General features: G+C 37.5%; 1 protein-coding gene across 1 annotated transcript; it reads right to left on the bottom strand.

Annotated features, from left to right (window-relative positions):
- Positions 1 to 299: 299 nt before the first annotated feature.
- Positions 300 to 10,397, bottom strand: LOC146002250 (endocuticle structural glycoprotein SgAbd-2-like). Its single transcript, XM_083139965.1, has 3 exons — positions 10,392 to 10,397; positions 764 to 894; positions 300 to 522 (listed from the first exon to the last, which is right to left on the bottom strand). Exons 1-3 carry the CDS (start codon positions 10,395 to 10,397, stop codon positions 300 to 302), a joined length of 360 nt encoding a protein of 119 aa, XP_082996091.1.
- Positions 10,398 to 23,731: the final 13,334 nt, after the last annotated feature.

The following is a 23,731-nucleotide window of genomic DNA, read 5'->3' as shown; positions in this document are numbered from 1 at the left end:
GATGAAGACAAACGCCGTGAAACTTTCATTTGTTGTACGTACAACATTCTAAATCAGAAACTGGAATCGTCACACCCTAGAGTTACCGGCAAGTGAAGCGCAGTGCTGGAAATTGCTGAAATGATTCCAATGGATTCTGAGCTCCGAACCATAAAGGATGTCTGTCACTTTAATGTATGCAACCGAAAATATACGATAAATTATAACTAGCATGTATTGTGATGAATATTTATTAACATAACGAAGCAAAACAAAGCAAATCAACAGCCAATAATACATAAATATTTGATTTCCTTAATTTAAGCTAAAACAATTGGATTGTTTGGGTCAACAACAGGCTGAGGGAGATGATCGCCAGCTGCTCTGTAGCCGAATTCATCAGCGATGAAAGACAGGGTGATTGGGATTCCTTCGGGGCTGGTGTATGTGTGTTCTCCAGTCTGAACCAAGACGAAGTCGCCATCTGGTTTCGGCTTCAGAACTCCGTGCTTCAGTTCGGTGGCTCCATGTGGAGTGGCGTAGCTGCAACAAATAACACAAGTTGAAGACAAGTTGGAAATTCTAGACAAACTCTTTTGTTCTGATAAGCTTGAAAATATTCCTTTATATGTACATCAACTGGGAATATTTCTTCTATGTTGGGGAGAGTCATTTGAGCTAAATCAGAAGGTGAATTTCATAATATATAACTAATACTTTGTAAGATTCTTACGTGTTGTAGATATCTTCCAGTTATTCCTTATATTATTCTTAAACCGTTTACCTGAGGGAAAATTGTGCAGCATCGTCCACAACAAAATATCTTGAGAAGGCGGGAGCTGGATTCACTATAACTCCCGGGTGTTGGGGCCTTGCTTCAACGAGAGCCAAAACGGCCAAGATAGCTACTGCCAACTGGGGAGAAAAGAATACCATTAAAATTATTACTTGGTATATTTCAGTTTCATTTCAGAATTTAGTTTGTCATGTTCATTTTACATTTTATCTTTATGATCTTCTTAAATTTATTAAAGCTTTATGCTATTAAGTAGATTTTTTCCGAAATTTACGTAAAACAATTAAAGCCCGAACTATCTAGTCTCAGAACAATGGAATGTAAACGTCAGTGTAAAAGGAATTTATTAATGACTTAATAATCTACATAAAGTTAAATGTGCAATATGAATTTTATTTTTATCATTTAACTTATTAATTAATTGATAACGAATATACAGGGTGGCTCAATAAGTCACTTAACACCCTCAGTACAAGGCCACTGCGGCATGGAATTTGAAATTGGCGATGACCAATCGTTATCTGGCCAAGGGGGAACCACATTGACGCCACCCACACGGTCGGCGGCCATCTCGATGTCCGCCATCTTGAATTCAACTTCAGAAGTTTGAATGAGAAGGGGGTCGTGCGACATATCAAAATGGGCTAGAATTTCACGAGAAATGCAATGGTGAAGGTTTTCTCGACGTATCTTTAACCAGTAAAAAGTTATGACTGAATTCTTGTACCAATTTGCTTCTTTTCGAGGTGTTAGAAAAATGCCTTAAAATTTGTTTAGCGCTTCGGTAATGCATCGAGATCAAAGTGACGTCTATGGAGAGACGTTCGCATGCCAATGCACATTATTTTAATCGGATACATCCATGAAGAGCTGTGCATTATGAATGGTTGTCGCGAACAATTTACAGTGTGACGCTTCCATTGAATTAAAAGTCCTTCACAGTGACAAGGCTAATGTTTATGTTCGTAAGTTAGTTCATAAACAGAATATTCGATGATTTTTATCTGATAACCCATTTTCGACAGATCAAAGCTGAATGGTTAGTGTTGGTAAGTTAATGGTGTGGCGTGCTGTGTGGAACACGATTGGTTAGTCAATTTTCCATCAACGGAATCTTAAATGCTTAGGGCTACTTGGATTTGTTAAATAAACAGTTTTTTTTCATCCTTGCTTATGGAAGAAGGTACTTTTTACAGTTTTTTCAATAGGGAAGAACACCAGAACACATATGGGAACGTTATGAACCAGTTTTTGTCCAAAGTTAGTTATCAGATGACAAGGGTCACATATTCTGTTTATGAACTTCCTTATGAACATAAACATTAGTCTTGTCACTGTGAAGGACTTTTAATTCAATGGAAGCGTCACACTGTAAATTGTTCGCGACAACCATTCATAATGCACAGCTCTTCATGGATGTATCCGATTAAAATAATGTGCAATGGCATGCGAACGTCTCTCCATAGACGTCACTTTGATCTCGATGCATTACCGAAGCGCTAAACAAATTTTAAGGCATTTTTCTAACACCTCGAAAAGGAGCAAATTGGTACAAGAATTCAGTCATAACTTTTTACTGGTTAAAGATACGTCGAAAAAACCTTCACCATTGCATTTCTCGTGACGTTCTAGCCCATTTTGATATGTCGCACGACCCCCTTTCCATTTAAAATTCTGAAGTTGAATTCAAGATGGCGGACATCAAGATGGCCGCCGACCGTGTGGGTGGCGTCAATGTGGTTCCCCCTTGGCCTGATAACGATTGGTCATCACCATTTCCATGTTGCGCGCTGCAGTGGCCTTGTACTGGGGGTGTTAAGTGACTTATTGAGCCACCCTGTAGAAATAAAACCAAATTTGAATAATCACTGTTCTTAATAAGTTGTTCAGCCTTCTATGCATGAACCTAGCATGGAATATTATATTGAAAGCTATCATTGAAACAAATGCTTTTTTGGTTTCAAATAAATTTTTAAAATAATCACATCAAGATGTTTTGAAATGTTGCTATCACAGTTCAGGATCTCTTATATGCAGCTGTTAAGGAAATTATACCATACTCTTATAAAACTATGACTTTAATTTTTATGCTGATAATACCGGAGATGTATATCTCAGTCAGAAATGTTCCCCTCAATGTTCATGTACAAGGGAATCTCCGCACTGCCACTCATCAATCATCAATGATACTTGAGGATTACTCTGTGTAGTAAAGGAAGGTGGAACGTGGTGCTGATCACATAACCTGAACTATGACCAACATCACGTCCAATATTACTGTTATTAGCAATATGTCCTTAAAGAAGACTTTCGACTAAGTCCTTGCCCAATTCAATTTTCCGTTCTTAACAGTAGCAGAAACTTAGCTCAACAAAACAGAAAATAGACAAAATACTGAATACTTACAAATTTCATGATGCTGCTCGTCTTTGCTTCTTCGGTTGACTGTGAATTAGCTTCAGAATCCTTCCTTTTTAAAGCAGACTCACACACACCCACCCCTCCTCCTCTGAGTTCGTTCGTTGAACTCCCAACCACAAATCGTCATAATCAAGTTTGTCTTCTTTCAGAGGTAACCTCCTGATATTTGCTGCTGGTTTAAAATACCGAAAACAGCTTCGAAAAGACTAAATACAGCTCAACTAGACTTTCCTCTAGTTCGTGTGATAACTTGATCTGTTTGTTTCGAAGTAAACATGGTCAGTTCAGTCATATGGAGTATAGTTGTTTTTAATATGTTATATAAACTGTTTGCACTCGTGTTTCAGCACAGTAAGCGCAAAGAAGGGAAATGAAATATGATAAATACCAACCAATTTTAATATACATTACGGAACAATATAATAATTATGAATCCGGCATGCTATACCTAGAGTGATGGAAAAACGTGGGAAATATCCTGCAAACTTAACACGTTTCATTTTTGAAAGCGGTGAACAGTGACCTTTTTACAATGTTGTTTAAATGTATGTTTGAGAATTACATTGTTATGAATATCAATTTACGTTACAAGTAGAGGATTGTAGCTAGAATTAATCCGCAAGTGAGATCAGGAGAGCTTATCATTATTTTCTTAAGTTCACCGGAGTTATGAAATGGAAGTACTGTAGTAGCATTTAAGTCCAAAACCAAATTTTGTATCGAATGTTTCCAATAATAATCGCAATGAAATTAAATGAAAACATTTTATAAAACTTATGTACATTTCTTATATAGGGTTTTAAAATAAGAACGATATGATTTTACAATGAAATAAAATAAAAACTATTTCAGATACAATCAAACTTTTTATATTATTTTGAAGCATAGTTTATTACATTATGTTTTGAATAACACATCATTTAACTGTCCACCTCGACTTCGTGCACACGAGTGAATTCGATGAACCCAATTTTCGACGACTTTGTGCAATAACTCGGGCATATTATCACGAATGCAGCGTTCGATGTTCAATCTTAATGCATCAATGGTTCGTGGTCTGTTTGCATAGACTATAGATTTCAAATAACCCCACAAAAAGCAATCTAAAGGAGTTAAATCACAACTTCTTAGAGGCCAACTAACAATTGCATTTCTTGAAATTATCCTTTCACCAAACTGTTCTTGCAATACGTCAATAGTGGCATTAGCAGTGTGACATGTGGCACCCACAGTCTTGTTGGAACCACATGTCCTCCAAATCTATTTCATCTAAATTTGGCCACAAAACATCTGATCTCCTACCTCGTTTTGGAAAAAAAAAAAATGATCCGATGATGCCACCATGCCATAAACCACACCATACAGTGACCTCTTGCGGATTGTTTTCACACCAAAAACTACAATTTTGTTTGTTAACATATCCACTTAACCAGAAATGAGCTTCATCTGAGAAGATAATTTTCTGCCCAAAATTATGATCCGTTTCATCATTGCTCCCTATGCGACTGTGTGTTAAAGTTATTATTTTTGGATAATAACCAAACGTTCTTGAAGCGTGTATTTAGCCATGATGAATTGTCACAGTATACTAAACACAAATGAAAACTAGTAACATTTGAAGCATAGTTGCCAGTTCATTTCAAAATCATATCATTCTTATTGGAAAACCCTTTGTAACTTATGTACAACTAAGAATTTTATTGTTAACATACCTAGTGCAAAGATAATAGTAGGTAAATTTCCGCCGATTACACCCATGTGTATAAAATTTATCTACCGTTTGTAATACAGGGTGATTCAGAAAGAAATTTACACTTTCTAAGAGCTGTTACACCCATCATAATTAAGTTATGTGAGCGTGAGTTACACGTTCTGATAGAGCACACCATAAAATTATTTTCCAGTCTGTAGTTCATTGTCGTACATTGTCGTATCGCAAAATCGCTGCATCTCAGATTGAGAAAGCTTTCTGTGTCATGGAATATGCAAGAAACAGAGTTGGTACGTGGTAACGACAGTGCGTCGCCACTATCGAACCCTGTTCCACAAACCACGGTGTAACAAGCAATCCATCTACGATTCCGTGAATAGTAGCCCAGTCAATGAAAGGGAAAAAAGATCGAATGTCGGGCATAATTCCGTAAAAGTTGAATTTTGGTCAGTTCGTAGAACACTGCTAATACTGCAAAATCCCAAAAGTCCCCGCCCCTGCCCGCTGTGCTTCCCCCCAGCGCCTCACCCACAAACATAAATTTCGCAGGCTCTCAGTTATATATCTCCTATATCTCCGTAACCATTGGTTGCAGGCAGGTAATCCTTTTTTAGTCTTAATCCTCATTAGATGGGGAACACAAAAAGTTCTCTTTACGTTTCCGATAATACCCGTGGTTTTGCCGCAATTTAAAAAAATAATCGTTAAAAAGCGAAATTTTTCTAATACCCTTAAAGTTTTTGCCTTTTAACTTCTTAACAAATTAAATTATAGGAAATTGTTTCGAATAAAGGTTGTAGCCTAATGTATTAGCTTTAACACGATATAAGCTTTAATGCATTTTATTGAAGGCTACACAATAAAATATGTCTCCAAATGAAGGATAGTACCGAAAAAAGTGTCTCTATATTACAGTCTGACAGGTTAAGTCCAAAATCGTTGATTTTTTTATAAAACTAACTGATTGCCCGGCGTTTCCCGGGTATTTACTTATACCAATCTTCTATTAGACAGGAAAATAATTAATTCTAACTATAATGAACTTGGAGTTGAACGGCATTGGGTGTGTCACTATTCATCTTAGCGACCCCGAAACTATGGATTCCACACTTATGTCGGTCGTTTTACATGTCACCCCCTTCCCACACCACCCATAGTGGTGTCAGAGGTGTATTGAAGTTGAACGGCATTGGGAGTGTCACTATTCATCTTAGCGACCCCGAAAACTATAGATTCCACACTAATGTCGGTCGTTTTCGATTATTTTTACATGTCACTCCTTCCCATCCCCACCCCCAGGGGTGCCAGAGGTGTCTTGGAGTTGAACGACATTGGGAGTGTCACTATTCATGTTAGCGATACTGGAAACTATGGATTCCACACTAATATCGGACGTTTTCGATTATTTTACATGTCATCCCCTTCCTACCCGCCTAGGGGTACCAAAGGTGTACTGGAGATGAGCGGCATTGGGAGTGTAACTATTCATCCTAGCGACCCCGAAAACTACGGATTCCACGCAAATATCGGTCATTTTACATTTCAATCTCATTCCACCCCTCGCCTAGGGGTGCCAGAGGTGTCTTGCAGTTCAACGGCATTGGGAATATCACTATTCGTCTCAGCGACCCCGAAAACTATGGATTCCACACTAATATAGGTTGTTTTACATGTCACCCCTTCCCACCACCACCCCTAGGGGTGCCAGGGGTGTCCTGGAGTTGAACGATATTGGGAGTGTCACCATCATCTTAGCGAGTCCGAAAACTATGGATTACACACTAATATAGTTTTTTCGATTACCCCAATCCCTAGGGGTACCAAAGGTGTATTTTAGTTGAACGTCATTGGGAGTGTCACTATTCATCTTAGCGACTCCCAAAACTATGAATTCCACACTAATATCGGTTGTTTTCGATTATTTTTGTATGTCACCCTTTCCCACCCCCACATCTAGGGGTGCCATGGGCGTCTTACCCCACAGTATTTCTTTCGAGATTGCAAGTGATACGTGTTCCAAGTTTGGTTGAAATCGCTCCAGGCGTTCGAGAGTTATGCCGGAACAAACACACACACATATATCCATTTTTATATACCGTGCGTCCATTTCGATCTGCAGCCGAGAGATCGGGAGAAGCGTGGCGGGCGGCGCTGGCGGAGATGCCGACATTTGCGGCCTGAAATGCCCGCTTATTTTTATGGACATATGCAGACATTTATATAAATATTGCAAAACGAGCACTAACCTGTGTTATAAGAGTATGGTTTTAATTTTAGTAGCTTAGTGGCTGTATGTGCTGATGATTTTGACACTCCCATCTCCTGTGAAACACGGCGTAGAGGTTTGTTTGGATAACTTTCTAACGCTGCCCCAATTTCATCGAGTTCATCGAGGAAGCTCACGAAAACCATTGACTTTTAATGGTTTAGTCGGCAGCGTAATCTTGATACAGTGTTGCACATTCGAAACCTCCAAACGATCCCCATCGACACAAAACTCTTTCAAGGATATAAACTTAAGCAGGACGTTGCTGGTCAAAACTATGATTAAAATGTTTTATTATCTGTGACTCTTATCGTCACTTCTAAAGCGTATTTTTTTGTGTATATAATTGCAGAACTTGGATGAATTACAGATGATGAATTATAACCCAGGTTAGTGCTCGTTTTGCAATATTTATATAAATGTCTGGATATGTCCATAAAAATAAGCGAGCATTACAGGCCGCAAATGTCGGCATCTCCGCCAGCGCCGTCCGCCACGCTTCTCCCGATCTCTCGGCTGCAGATCGAAATGGACGCACGGTATTAGAAGATGAAGGGACTTGGTAAATTTAAATGTTATACCATTTAACATATTTTCAGTCGAGTAGCGAATTGCCATCTGCGTGCTGACGACCGCCATATTTAAATGACTAAATGACTAAATAAGTTGCAATGATGTGACATTGGTTTGACGTGACTAAAAGAAACTACAAATCTTATGAACCCAGGACAGTTCAAATTATTGCACGTGACCAACCATATTCAAAATATTTAACTGGATTCACTGGTTCTGTCCGCAACTTTATGGAGGCGATAAAATAGTCATGATGTTGGGAGGCTCCATGTTGAAATCACCGTCTTAAAATGGATGGTGTTCTTCTTGCTTGGAGAGGTTATATTCATATATAAACTCTGAAGCAAATCACACCTTGTTATTTGGTACAAGGGATTCATTTCGTAAATTAACTTAAAATGTGCCGAGTTAAACAGCATCAGACTACAACTTGCGTAGTCTACAATAGTGTAAATTGTAACAGGAGAAGCTGACTCAATATATCTCAATTTTGTAGACTGGTGCAAGCAAGGAACTAAAAAAGCCTAAAACTCTCGTAGTGGTAACTTAAACGAGACAGAAATTGTATTTATACATCAAATATCTGTCCAATCTGCAGTGCTTTTTCACGTTAAAGACCATGACAACCACGCACGAGGTGTTTGGTGTTGAATGGAAAATCTTGCCGGTATGAATTTAAGACCTGATCAAAAAAAAAAAGGAAAAAATGCAATATGAAAATCATAACAAAATATTTTGTAAATAATTTTCACTATTTTCGTACGTATTTTTCTTTAAAAATACATATATAAATATAAAAAAGTAGTATTTTAGGAGTCCAGTTCGTCCGAAGTTTTCTCACAAACATTTCGTGACCTTGCAAAATATAAAATACTGTGTTTTGTTCGAGAACTATTAAGATTTTGAACTCGCAATTAATCACATAAAATGTTATATATAGTGAGATTCTCTACAAAACTTATATATTTTTTATTTTTCAAATACAGATTTATCGATATATATATATATATATATATATATATATATATATATATATATATATATATATATATATATATATATATAAATAATTTCAGCATTTATGAGAAAGACGAAAGTTGATAGGTAATAGATACCAAATAAACAAATATCCAATATGGCGGACAATTTTCAAGATGGCAATTGTCTGTTCGATTGATTGATTGATTGAATTCATTTATTTTACTTAGCTTTTGTGCCACTTTTGGCTAACTTGCGAAGATGGAAATGAGTGATGATGTGATAAATGAATGAACACTCACAAACATCCATTCCCATGCCGGAATTCGAACCCGGGACCCCTGGCGTCGTAGTCACCTTATAAAAATTCATTATTTATTCGCGGCAAAACCACCGGCATTATCAATAAAGTAAACAGGACCTTTCTTGTAGCCCATGTAATGAGGATTAAGACTAAAAAATGTCTATGGACATTGGTTACGGAGATATAGGTCATTAACTGAGAGTCTGCGATATTGATGTTTACAAGGCGAGGTGCTGGGGGAAGCACAGCGGGGAGAGGTGGCGACATTTGAGATTTTGCACTATTAGTAGTGTTCTAAGAACTGACCAAAATTTAGCTTTTACGGAATTCTTCCCGACATGAAATCTTTATTGACTGGGCTAGAGATTCCGAGATACTGGATGCATTTGTAAATAGGGCCTCCCCGATGGCGTATTTGCAACGTCGTTGCCTTATAATCAAGGGGTCCCGGGTTCGATTCCCTGTGGAGACACATAATAGTTCCGACTCCACTTTAAACTGTAGGTCTGGTCTCGACAAGCCTAATTGAGGCCCATGTATGACTGGTTGAATGATGAAGTTCAAGCTGACTAAATTATGGTGTTTTAAGTTCACTTTATGCACAGTAAGGATAATCGGAACTGGATGTACAGTTTAAAATGGTATGTATCCTAACCACTATGTGCCACCACCGGGTATCGGACTTGGGTCATCTTGATTACAAGGCGACGAAGTTATCTCTACACCATCGGGGAGGCTCCCGACTAAATGAAATGGACATGTTGGAACTGAGTTTGTTGTGTGAAAGCAGCATTTTCCATGTGTGCTAATTAGAACACCTGAATATACGCAGTTTGTTGGTTACATATCTTTATCAAATGTAATAAGGAGGATAATTCATATCCTAATAAATAGATAGTTGATAAAGGCATCGTTCAACTTTATATGTACCCGTACTTTATAGGGCTTTAATGAGAGACCCTTTGTGCAGACACCCAAATGTCAACCTCTCTTCCACGTAATAAACCCAGGACTGCATTTAGCAGACTAACGAAGCTCTGGTGCCCGAGATATTCTTCTGTATGGTATGTTTTTCGTGCTGTGCATTTATGTAGTTCATCTTATCACCACTCATTATCATCTTCAAAATTAGCCAAAATTGGCAGAAACGCAAAGTTAAAGAAATCAAATCAATATCGTACCTTATAGTTTCCTAAATAGCCCAAAAGGGATAACTAGCTTTCATTGTTGTTGTATGTATATATCACTGTATCCTCACCACACATAATGAAAGTTTGTTCCCGTATCGGCAAGCAATGAATGCTCACTCCAAAGGCCATCATTCAGACCCCATAATATTAATCTGGTAAGATGAATTACTTACCTGCATTATTCAATCTAACTTCCAAGCAATTATTGTTGTCTCATTTCCATTGAAGTGAATGTTTGCAGTCATGTGTCAGAGTTATGTTTTGTAATTATATTACTGTACATCAACATATTCTCCTTAGAATTGAGATTAATGGCGAAGTACAGAGGTACTCATACAGTCCCACGTGGTTCCATTAACTATTTGAGTAATCTATTGATTAAAACTTGTCGGATGATAAAACTAATTAGTTGTAATTCAATGAATGTTTGAAGCTAAGATGTTACATTCCTGTCTGGTATCAATATACTTTTTTTGATTCTAGTTAATAATATGGATTTACAGATCTCACAATGTTGATTTTTTTTATCTCGGTCGAATAAGGCATGCCAGAGTAGGTACTTTCTACACACTTTTAACTAGAAAATATTCCACTTCCTGCAACGTCCGTATCTTTTTATTTGAGGTTAATAAAAAAATGAATCTGAAAACAGCAGAGAGCCAAATGGCTTTGCGTTAGTCATTATATTGAATTTAAGGGACAGCGGCCAGAAAACTACCACTTGTGTCTTTCACATTGGTAGCTATAAATTTATTCTGTCAAACGTTGAAACTTAAAACCAACGACAGTCGACAGAGGAAACGTCGTAATAGCACAATAATCATTTCCCAATCAGTAACTGCTAGTAGGTACTTTTCAGTGAACCCTTCAAAGTTTTCTTAACTAATGTTAATGTGTCACACGCCATTACACACACACAGGCACGTAATTTTGATTACTACAAAATCTTGACAAAAGCCAATAATTTTACTATTGGTAATATGTTATGACATCTAGTGTCAATGCTTCAAAAATAACAGCAAGAATTTAAAATTGTTGCCCTCACATAATATTTATGGATTTTTATATTTAAAAATTTAAAAATGTGTAACGGACAAAACATCAGGTCAACTAATCATGTACTTATTGATGTATTTTCTTATCATCAAAGAGATTTACAAACCTTTCAATCATTATTGACCTTCAGGAATTGCTTCGTCAATTGAGATAATAATGTATTGAACAAGAAAAAACGATTCAGCAACACGTTGGATATGTTTTGCAATTCGATAATTGTATATAACTTTTATATTCCTTTAGATTAAACACAACGATGCAAATGGATGATGATTTATGAAATGTTTTAAGTTCAGTTTATGCACAAATTGGCTAATCGGGACTGGACCTACAGTTAAAAGTGGGATCGGAACCACTGTGCAATGTGTCTCCACCGGATATTGAACCTGGGACTCCAGGATGATTTGTAAAAAAGCACAGAAAACTCAATTGAAATTTCAAGCGTTGTCCATGATTCGAACTCTGTACTTTGGCTTCGTACCACGCATACATCATTTCTATGGAGGTTGGCAAGGCAATGTAACGCATGTCTTTAAATATACATTGCATTGTGGACATGACTGCTTGAGTGTAGGCACACATGTTCTCGCGAGTATACACACTATACATTCAGAAAGAAACAGTCAGTCAGAATGAAGGTAAGTAAATATAACTAACGTATATTGCTATTTATGTTTAGATATTTATTAACATAACGATGTATGCAAAAAGAAATTCAACAGCCAATAATACATAAATATTAAGTTTCAATAATTTAAGCTAAAACAATTGGGTTGTTTGGGTCAACAACAGGGACAGGAAGATGATCACCAGCTGCTCTGTAGCCGAATTCATCAGCGATGAAAGACAGGGTGATTGGGATTCCTTCGGGGCTGGTGTATGTGTGCTCTCCAGTCTGAACCAAGACGAAGCTGCCATCTGGTTTCGGCTTCAGAACTCCGTGCTTCAGCTCAGTGGCTCCATGTGGAGTTGCGTAGCTGCAACAAATAACACAAGTTGAACACAAGTTGGAAATTCTTGACAAAATTCTGTATTGATATATTTGAAAATATTCCTTCCTGTTAACATCAACTGAGAATATTCCTTCTATGTTTGAGAGAGTAATTTGAGTGAAAATCATAATGTGAATGCCATATTAAATAACTAATGTTTTGCAAAATTATATTTTGCAGTTATTTCTTATAGTATGCTTTAACCGTTTACCTGAGGGAAAATTGCGCAGCATCGTCCACAACAAAATATCTTGAGAAGGCCGGAGCTGGTTGTACTAGAACGCCCGGGTGTTGAGGCCTTGCTTCAACCAGAGCCAAAACGGCCAAGATAACGACTGCCAACTGCGAAGAAAAGAATACAACAATATCATTAAAATTTTTACTTAGTGTATTTCAGCTTGACTTCAGAATTTAGTTTTTCATGTTAATCCTGAATTTGCACAACTTGATTCACCTAACTTTATTCTTGTATCATGTTATGTGGCTTACTAGTAGAACATTTTTCCAGCATTCTACTCATAAAATCTTTTACCTCATCAAGTAATCATGCTGAGAACTGGTGGCAATGAATGTCAGCATGGAATGAAGTAATGAATATATTACTCATACAAAATAAATTTTCGAATATTATTCTTATGTACTAAAAAATTTCAACGTATTGATTATTAAAAATATGCCAGTGGATTTCAATGTATAGTACTGAAGTCTATTATACTTATCGCAGTGGTAGCGTGGTAATCAACGGGTCCCGTGATCGATACCCACTGGAGGCACATACTGGTTCGGATCCCAATTTAAACTGTAGGTCCAGTCCCATTTAGCCTTACTGTGCATAAAGTGGACATAAACACCAATTCAATCAATCAATCTATGATACTTACATCTTCAGGCAATTCATAATTGTAGTACCTACTGATCAAAAATTTGACTCAACCATGTCCAATATCATTGTAATATCATTACAAAAAAAATAACACTTTTCGTTTCACTTCGATCCTTGCAGTACTTCTTACTGTTAGATCAAAAAGTGAAAATTGATAGAAGGAAATTGTGTGTGTGTGTGTGTGTGTGTGTATGTATGTATATATATATATATATATATATGTATGTATATATGAATGTGCGTATGTATACTTACAGTTTGTTGCATACATTTTGTGCTAAGCATGTAATATTTTTAAATTCTGAAGTAGAACATTTTCTTAACTATAAGAATATTACTGTGAAATTCAGCTAAGTTTAAAGGCTAGATATAATCGTACATTTGGTACAATTTCTATTAGTTTACATTGTGATAAATGTGGATACACGTGTTTTGTTCTTAGAAATCTAAGAAACCTTTTAACATTTTAAAACTCTCTCCTAAATATATACAAAGTTCAATTCTATTTTCATAGTAGCAGCAATGTACGTAGCTTAAATGAATACTTACAAGTTTCATGGTAATGCTTGTGCTAGTCTCTAACTTCTTCAGTTGACTGTGCATTTGACCCAGAATCCCTCCTTTTTAAAAGCCAAGCCCTTTGCAACGTTCATTGAACTCTCAGCAGTAGATCATCATCATCAAGTTTTTCTTCTTTCGGAGATAACTTGGTATTCTTGGAAGTTAAAATTAACGAAAACAACCTTGGAGAGACCTCGATGCAGTTCAACCAGACTTGCCCTCGGTTTGTTTGTTATTTGGATATGTTTGTGCCACAGCATTCGAGTTAGAAGTAAACAGGATCAATGTAAGTCTTTGGAGTTCTGAACCTACGCTATAGACTTTGTATAGAAACGATATCTGTATCATACATGGTAGATGTATAGAAAAAAAATACAAATCCAGCAATTGATACCCTGAACCGTGATACTAATGATAAGGGCTAGGATTTTTATGACATAAAAATCACCAAAATATGCAAAATAAAAAATTCTCTTAAGAGTTAAAATTTCACAAAATATGCCCTATAATTTGAAAAATATTCCCTTACAACTCGACTGCTTCAAACATCAAACAGATACTCCTACATTCTATTTTTAGTTCACTTTATGAGCCCCAAGTAGTAATGTACAATGAATACCTTATGTAAATTTTCAAATAAAAATGATTGCCTGTTGTCAGCCAGCAAAGCCTTGTATTGAGAAAAGCTTCTTCCTACTTTGGAGCATATTTAAAGTAAACAATATCATTCGACTCAAGTTCTGTAGTAAATAATTCAACAAATTGAGTGAACATGGGAGTATAAACGAATCCACTTCTAAAATAGCTATATATTCCTTGAAAAAGTAGGAATATGCTGAATATAACGGAAAATCTATCAAAATATCACATAGAAATATCTAAATATTTCTTATTATGCTCCTAAAAAGCATCTTAATTTAATTACCATCATGATAAGAATTTCTAAGTATTTTGAGAATACACCATCCTTACCAAAAAAAAAATATATGTTAGGCCATGAAAATCTTAGCTCTACCGGTGACTGGTGTGAACTCAAAGAGCGCACCAAAGAAGAAATCGGGGGGCTATATTCTATGCTATAAGCGCGTGTACACACACACACACACACACACACACACACACACACACACACACACATGTGTGTGTTTGGTGAGCAGTGTTTCTCGCTGAACGAAAACGATAAAAACTCATATTCTGGAGGGGACATGAAAGCGAACAACTTTTGATTTATTCGTTTCGATGATGCAAATCCTTGAAAAGCAGCATTTTGTATGTTGCACCTATGCAACCTGACATAGATTCACGGTTGCACTGAAATTGATTTCTGTCGAAAAACGACGAAATATATCGTTCATAGTCGTCGACTTTATGGGGGCAGGGAACTTTATGCCCTCCCCACCCCCAATTCCTCAAGAATTACATACAATATACATAAAAAAATTGTTGTTGTCGATCTTAGCCACCACAATATTTATACGTTGGCGAGGGCTGTAATGTGCCCAATCGGCAGACACAATCATGAAGGCGAGACAAAAGAGTTCACGAAAGCGACGACAGATGGCAGCGCGCCAAAGAATGAGAAAGAAAATTGATTGTGGAAATCGGAAGAGCATAGAAATGCTTATATGAATTATAACACAGGGGAACAATTTTTTTTTGATGTTCTGTTGTATGAGATTTTTCAACTGTTTCTGAATACTTTTTCAATGCTGATTTCAAATCTGAAATTAGTTTTCTACTACATGCTCTAGTTTTCATGCAGTTTGGAATTTATGAATTTTCGCCAAAATGGGACACCCATTGTAATATACAGTATGGGTAGCTGGAGAATTAGGCTTACATCTGCCCTAACAGTACACTAATGAGGCCAAATTATTTATTTATTGTTGAGTTTATAATACCTGTTTTACTTTGTTTCATATCTGATCATGGCTTCGTCAAGTAGGCATCCATGCGTAAATAAACCTGATGCATTCTGTTATGTATGTGGCTGCTACACACTTCTTCGTCAAAGGCGCAATGTAACTTCATTTCTTCGGCGTGCCTATAAAGCCTATTTTGAAGTTCCCCTGGGTGACCAAGACAAGAAATGGGCTCCACATATGGTGTGTCATAATTGTGAGGAAATGCTTCGTGACTGGACAAAAGGAGAACGACGCGGTCTGCCTTTTGGAGTTCCCATGGTGTGGCGAGAACCCAAAGACCACATAACTGACTGTTATTTTTGCCTGGTAAACACAAAGGGTGTCGGTAAGAAAAACAGGCATAAGATCTCCTATCCCAATATTCCCTCAGCAATTCGACCTTCTCCGCACTCTTCAGAACTCCCAGTTCCAGTTTTTAATGGTTTTGACTCATCTGAAGATGAAGGCAGTCAATATGATCAGCAAGAGCAAGAGGGTAGTGATAACGAGATACAAAATATGGTTGCAGACTCTGACGACTCTGATACCAAACAGCCGTCATCTCCTCAGCTGTTTAACCAATCGGAATTGAATGATTTAGTGCGTGACTTAGGGCTTTAAAAGAAAGCGGCTGAGGTATTAGCCTCCAGACTACAGGAAAAAAACCTCTTTGGCCGCTCTGTAAAAGTTTCTTATTTTCGAAAGCGGGACCAGATTTTTGTGCAATTTTTTTTTCAGAACACAAGCAGTTTGTTTATTGCAACGATATTCCAGGTCTTTTCAAACAATTAGGTATAACTTCGTATTGTCCAACAGAATGGCGTTTATTTGTGGACAGCTCAAGCGCAGTCTCAAGTGTGTTCTCTTTCACAATGGCAATGTATATGGAGCGGTGCCAATTGGTCACTCAGTACATTTGCGAGAAGAACATAATGACATCAAAGTGATCATTAACTTACTCAGATATCATGAGCACAACTGGATCATTTGCGTGGACTTGAAAATGGTTAACTTTCTCCTGGGTCAACAGAGAGGCTTCACGAAGTTTCCATGCTATCTCTGCATGTGGGACAGTCGAGCTCGGGAGAAACACTGGGTACAGAAGGAGTGGCCCATCCGTCAAACTCTAGAAGCAGGCATGACCAATATTGTGAATGATCCAAGTGTCAGTAGAGAGAAAATTGTTTTCCCCCCACTCCACATCAAGCTCGACTTGATGAAACAGTTCGTGAAGGCGTTAAATCCCGATGGTGATTGTTTTCAATACATAGTTTCTGCTTTTCCTACCTTGTCCTTCGAGAAGATCAAAGCTGGTGTGTTCGATGGACCTAACATTCGTGCCCTTGTACGTGATGAAGTATTTGTCAGGAAGATGAACAACAGGGAGAAGGCAGCATGGCTGTCTTTTGTGGCAGTTATTGAAAACTTTCTTGGTAACAAAAAGGCAGATAACTATGAGTTTCTTGTTAGCAGAATGCTGTTGGGTGCAACATGAGCGTGAAGCTCCATTTCCTGAATAGTCACCTTGATCAATTCCCCGACAACCTAGGTGCTATTAGTGATGAACAGGGTGAGCTCTTCCATCGAGACCTCATGATGATGGAACAGAGATATCAAGAGGGATGGGATAAACATATGTTGGCAGACTACTGCTGGAGCATCAAACGAGATTGCTCTGAGGACATCCACAAACGCTATAGCTACAAGCGAAAAATCCTGCCTGATTAGAACAAATTTGAACTTTGCCTCATAATAGATGTTACATGTTAATGTACAGTGAAAAGCATTAGTTCATAGTTATATTTGATTATAATAGAAAAATGTTCAAAATTCGACTATTAGCAATACTGATTGTACAGCACAAAAGTGATTTTGTAAAACTGTAATGCATATTTTCGTACACTTACATATTTTTGTGAATACATCTTTGCAAATACAATTGTATATGCTTACTTTTACGACAGCGTGGCCATAAGTTCCACAGACATACCATGTCATCATGCGTGAGGCGTCAAAATTTCGCAAAAAAATGAAAATGTTGAATTACAAAAAATCTGGAGCTTACAAAGAAAAACCAACTTCAGATTTGAATTCAGCACACTCAAATTAGATAAGAACAAGTGCTGGTATCAATGCAACAAAAATGTTGTTCCCCAGTGTAATAATTAGAATATAAACAAATGAAGCGTACAAGAATGTATGAAAGAAATATATACACATTGTAAATAGCAAATTATCATGATAAAGGATATATTCATATACGTAAGATTAAGGAAAGTTAATAAGAGAGGAAATGATTACAAAAAATGTGTAATTTGCTAATCTTATTGAAAAGATATATGGTAAAGAGAATATTTGCGATTAATAAGAGAAATAAGACTTTGCAGTGGCATTTTTATTTCAATCCATGCTCATCACACTGTGGAGAACAGACAATGAAAATAGAATGGACAATTAAACTACTGTTACTTTTGCAGTTAGGTGTACGATTAGCTCTAACTGCAATACTACCATAACATTAGTGGTCACATTTAATACTCCAACAGCATTTGGCCGACCATCGTGGTGGAGTAGCTAGCACAGCGCGCTACGACGCCATGAGACCTAGGTTCGGGGCCATGCCTTGAATTGGGTGTTCCCTGTGAATGTTCCTTCATCAATTTCATCTTATAATTACTCATCCTCATCATCGCGATTAACCAAAAATGGCAGAAAATCGACTGATAATAGCCTAACTCAATCAATCCAACGCATTCCTGATCTTCTTTTTTTCCACATTTTCAGATCTGTCCCCTTCCCCCTAAAACAAATCCTGGGTACATGCGTGGTAATCACGATGTGGGACACCCAGACTACATTTTTGACATTAAAGTAACTATTCTACTGATAGTACAGCAACATTTTTTTACAGTTTCTGTGCAATGAATTATGAAACTAAACACCGCTGATTAGAAATAACTATCACTAAAATACTTTCCCAGATTTATAAGTGAATAATTTTGTGTCAGTGTATGGTGATTCAGCATTATCAAGAACTCAGGTGTATGACAGGTACAATCGTTTCAAAGGTGGACGAGAAGGTGTCGAGGATGAACCAAAATCAGGACGCTCTTCAATGTCAAGGAATGATGACAATGTGGAGAAAGTTCCCAACGACTGATCCACCATGATTTTGTCCCTGAAAACTAAACAATCAATCAGTGGTATTACAAGGAAGTGCTTGGTCGACTCAGAAACAGGATGAAGAGGGTTAGGAAGGACCTTTGTGATATTGGCCAATGGTTTCTGTTACACGATAATTCTCGGCCTCATACCGCATTGTCTGTACAACAATACCTTGCTAAGCATTCAGTGACAGTGATTAATCACCCTCCATATTCTCCGGACTTATCGCGTGCTGATTTTTTCCTTTTTCCCAAGCTTAAGATGGCTATTAAAGGGCGAAGATTTGACGACGTCGCGGACATTAAGTTAAATGTTACGTGTATTTTGCGAACATTTACTGTCAATGACTATCAACAGTGTTTCCAAGTCCTGTACAAACGCTGGTCAAAGTGCATTGCCTCCTCTGGTGATTATTTTGAAGGTGATAAAGTCATTTGAAGGTAATTACTTGTTTTATTTCCTAAAAAAAAAAAAGTTCGTTTTTTTTATGGCCAAATCTTGTATTTGATAATATTTTCTGTTATTTAAGATTAGCTTGTTGTTTTTGCACCACTCAACACGGATGTTAATCTCCACTTGTATTGCGGTGCAATAACTACAAGTACAGACTCTTTTGTATGTATTTGCCTGCTTCCGTAGTGTAGCACAGTGGCACGCTACAATGCCAGGAGTCCAGTGGCGTAACCACAGGGGGGGCAAACTTTGACGGCCAAGTATACCTGCAAGGGACAATTACCGTCCAACAACTTCAAATTTGATGCAAATAAAAATACTTTTCGTAAAATTCTCTTGCTCGCTTCGCTCGCAATACCTGCTTTTCTTAATCTTATCAAGTACAGAACGGTAGCTAGGGGGCGGCGGGAGTCGGCCCTGGGCGCCGAACGATCTAAAATAAAATAAGTTGTAAGATGTAATTATTTATTTTTTGTTTTAAGTCCACTTTGCGCACAGAAAGGCTAATCGGGACTGGACGTACAGTTTAAAGTGGGATCCGAACCACTGTGCCATGTGCCTCCACCGGATATCGAACCCGGGACCCCTTGATCACAAGGCGACGATGTTACCACGGACGAGGGTCGATTGCACCGCTAGCATAACATGTAAATCAAACGACTGGGCGAATTGCACCCGACTTCCTAGTGTACAAACAAGCTAGTTGCACCCGACTTCCTTATATATGGAATATATAAGGAAAAATTTGAGTCGAGCACGGCGTGCAGTGTTACCACCTCTTCCCCAAAACTCAAAAGAAGTGCATTCTGCTCTAACTTCATTGGATATTAAAACACATCATGGAGAAGCAATGCTGCAAATTAATAACGAAGAAAAAGGTATTGTTTGTTTTTCAAGTGCCTCTAATCTACATGGAACTTTCAAACATTGTCCAAAGTTTTTCCATCAAATGTTTTCCTTGCATGTCAAAGAAAATGCTCACTACATACCACTTGCTCACTTTCTTTTGCCAAACAAAAGTGCCTGCATTTACGTAGATATATTTCTGTTCGTCAAAGCGTTGTGAAGAATTAATATTGAAATTCGAGCCAAAGACTATTGTCGCTGATTTTGAAATTGGCATTCATTCAGCAATTATGATCTGGCCTACAAGCAACATCATAGGATGTCGTTTCCATGCATCTCAGTCATGGTGGAGAAAACTCCAGGAACTAGGATTGGCAAAAGATTATAAAGATAAGGATTCTGATATTGGTAAGTGGCTACGTTGGTCATTCGGTCTGCTATATTTCAATCATGAGGATGTTGCTGATTGTTTTGTAGGAAATTCCTCAGGATGAAAAGTTGGAAAAATACACCGATTACTTGGTAGGTACATACATTTCGGAAGATGCCAAATTTCCACCAATACTATGGGCTTCAGATAAAGTAACGGAGAGAGAACAACTAATGTTTGTGAATCGTTTCACGCGAACGTCAATTCCAATTTCAGTGCACCTAATCCAAATATTTATGCTTTTATCGGAGTGATTAAGCAGACCGAGGTTGATGTATATGCTTTAAAAAATAGTGCAGATGTCACAAAGAAACATAGTAAATTTCTGAAACAGAGAATGGAAAATATGGAAAAAATGAAGCAGAAATATGAGAATAAAGAACTAACACGATTTGATTTCTTGAATTCTTTCCTACTACAGTTCAAAGAAGAATAAGAAGAAATAAAATTGAAACATAGAGGTAATATTAGACAAAAGAAACTCATCCGCAAATTTTTAAACACGTCATGAGCTTTCAGCCATGACATTCCTAAGCCTGTGAAAAGTGTGAAGGGAAAATTAGCGGAGAAAGGGTAAGCGGTGCAACTGACCCCTTGGTTCGAAGAGTTTAGCGGTGCATCTCGCCCATTTAGGTTTTCTCGGGGTGCAACTAATCGTCACCCGTTACCACTATTTTTTTTTTTTATTGTCTCATTCTGATATACAAGTTATGGAATTACATTGTTTTTGACATAAGTGTATTATTGCTATTACAATTTGTATTTCTATCTGGTTAACCTTCCCATTTTTGTTTGACCTAAATTAAGTATAAAGCACTATTAAGAAATTTGCATACCATTTCTTCCTTGCTTGGAGAGGAATTTTTTCATATTGTTCTTGCAAGAAGATACTGAATTGTTTCTGAAAACTGCTCTCGTCATTGGGAAATATATATAATAAGTATTCTGTTATCAACCATTGTACTGCTCGTTGTTTTGTTGGTGGAAAAAAATTGAAGTCAGGAAAAACTATATCTGTATCCGTAAACTTTGTTACTGAGGTGCGGCATATACGACTGAGCATTGTTCGCAATTTGTTCCACACGGTGGAGGAGTTGCGACACTTTGTTATCCTGTGGGCTAAAGAGTCAGGCACGTTGCATGATATACAGTTAGGAGAGTCACTGATTCCATATTGGTATGTCCTATCTCTTGTCACTATAACACGATGAACCACTTTGTACCACATTGATTGGCCAGCTTTTGAAAGATGTTTGGCGGAGACATTTTCCCATATTTGTGGCCAATTATGTGTGTTGAAATCCTTGACTATCCGTGGTACTGTGTGCTTGAAACTATTGATTTCACTATATAACTTTTTAACAGATGGTGTAGTTGTCTCATGTCGTAATAACTGGTAGCATACCTGTAAGGCGATGTCCTTATAAAACAAAAACCTTTTGGGGATACTTTGGATATCGATGGGAGCTTCTAATGGAATGTTTTGTATTATCATCTGTATACTTGCTTGGGTCGTTGACTCGTGCAGTGAGAACGCTGTTTGAAGGCCAGTCCGTACAAACAATGCTCTTGCCTGTGTGTTCACGTGGATTAGTGCCAACCCACCTGTCTTCTCTGATAACGTGACCTCATTTATTGCCACCCGGAAAATTGTATCGTGCCACAAAAAGCAGCCAACAGCTTTGTTGACCTTGGCTAAGTGCTGTGTTTTGAAGGGCAGGATTTTTGCTACATACCAAAGTTTAGAGAGAGCAAAAACGTTGATAAATCTTACTCGTGCTTTTAAACTCAGAGAGCGCATCTTGTTCACTCTGAGGACGTAGATTGCCCTCTCGCACGTAAGCTTACTATTGGCTTCGATCGTTTCGTCGATATTTGCATAGAAGTTTATACCTAAAACTTTTATTTTCTTGTCTACAGGGATCTCCGTATTTTTTGTGAAAGGATTCTCCTTGCCAAGGGGCATCAGGAATGACTTTCGATTGTTTAGTTTTGCTCCTGATGTGAGCTCAAAGTGATGTATTTGGCTTTTAACACTGTCCAGATCTCTTTCATCCTTGAGAAAAATCGTGACGTCGTCCATGAAACTGCCAACTTGTATTGTGGTGGAAGCCATAGAAATTCCCTGTAAATGGTGCTGGATACTAAACAAAAAGGGGGCTATGGTGAGAACATACAAAGTGCTACTCAAGGGACTACCTTGTAGTACACCCCGTCGCATTCTAAAACTTGTTGTCAAGAAACCATTTATTTTGAGTTTTAGCAGCATATGATTATATAATGTTTTTATCCAATTAAGAAAAGTGTCTCCGAAGCCATATGCTTTTAAGACATTGTACAGATATTCGTGGCTCACTCTGTCATATGCTTGTGAAAAGTCTAAAGATAGAATTGCCTCTGATGCATTCTTGTTTTGTTTGGTAATAATTACGTCTCTTATCGTTTGTAGCAAGTGATGTATACTTTGAGACGTATTACAAGCGAACTGTAAATTGCCAATAAGTTTAACCATATATTTTTTTTAAACGCTGATTTATGCACCTACTTATAAGTTTGATGTCACTACTCAATATGGAAATTGGCCTAAAATCTGTGACGAACTTTGGATTTGACTTTTTGGGAACTAACACTATAACTCCCGTGCTACTGGTCTTCCCTATTGTCCCTGTTGTCAACACTTCGTTGACCCATTCCGTTAATTCGTCTCCTATTAGATCCCAGAAACATTGATAGAATTCTGATGGTAATCCATCTTCGGCTGTAGTTTTATTCCTCGGAGCTTTGAATACTGCATCATGAACCTCCTTTTTACTAAATGGTTGTGTGAGCTCAGTTCTTTCATTTTCTGTTAGTGTCGCAGGGAGGTAGTTCAAAAAATTGCATTGCGTTTCTGTGGCGTTAAAGGCTTGACCAAGAAGATTTTTATAGTATTGCAAAAACCTGTCGTGTAGACTATGAGGGCTGGTGACAACTTCACCGGAATCTAAAGTTAATTTATGAATAACGTGACTCCTGGCGTGTTTATGTTCTTGAAGAATGTGACTTAGTGTGGCTTGCTCGTCTGGGTCTATAGGAAGAATCTTGCTCTTTATTATTGCTGCAGATTTTCGTTTCCTATGTATAGCAAGTAATTGCGCTTTTATTTCATTTGCATAGGGACGATCGAAATTACCTTGCAGTGCTAAACGGTGGAGATCATTCAAGACTGCATACAAAAAATTAT

Source organism: Lepisma saccharinum, chromosome 18, assembly GCF_977018435.1.
Source record: "Lepisma saccharinum chromosome 18, izLepSacc3.1, whole genome shotgun sequence".
Taxonomy (NCBI): domain Eukaryota; kingdom Metazoa; phylum Arthropoda; class Insecta; order Zygentoma; family Lepismatidae; genus Lepisma; species Lepisma saccharinum.
The sequence above is the reverse complement of the archived record's forward strand: the minus strand, read 5'-3'. Positions and strand labels throughout refer to the sequence as shown.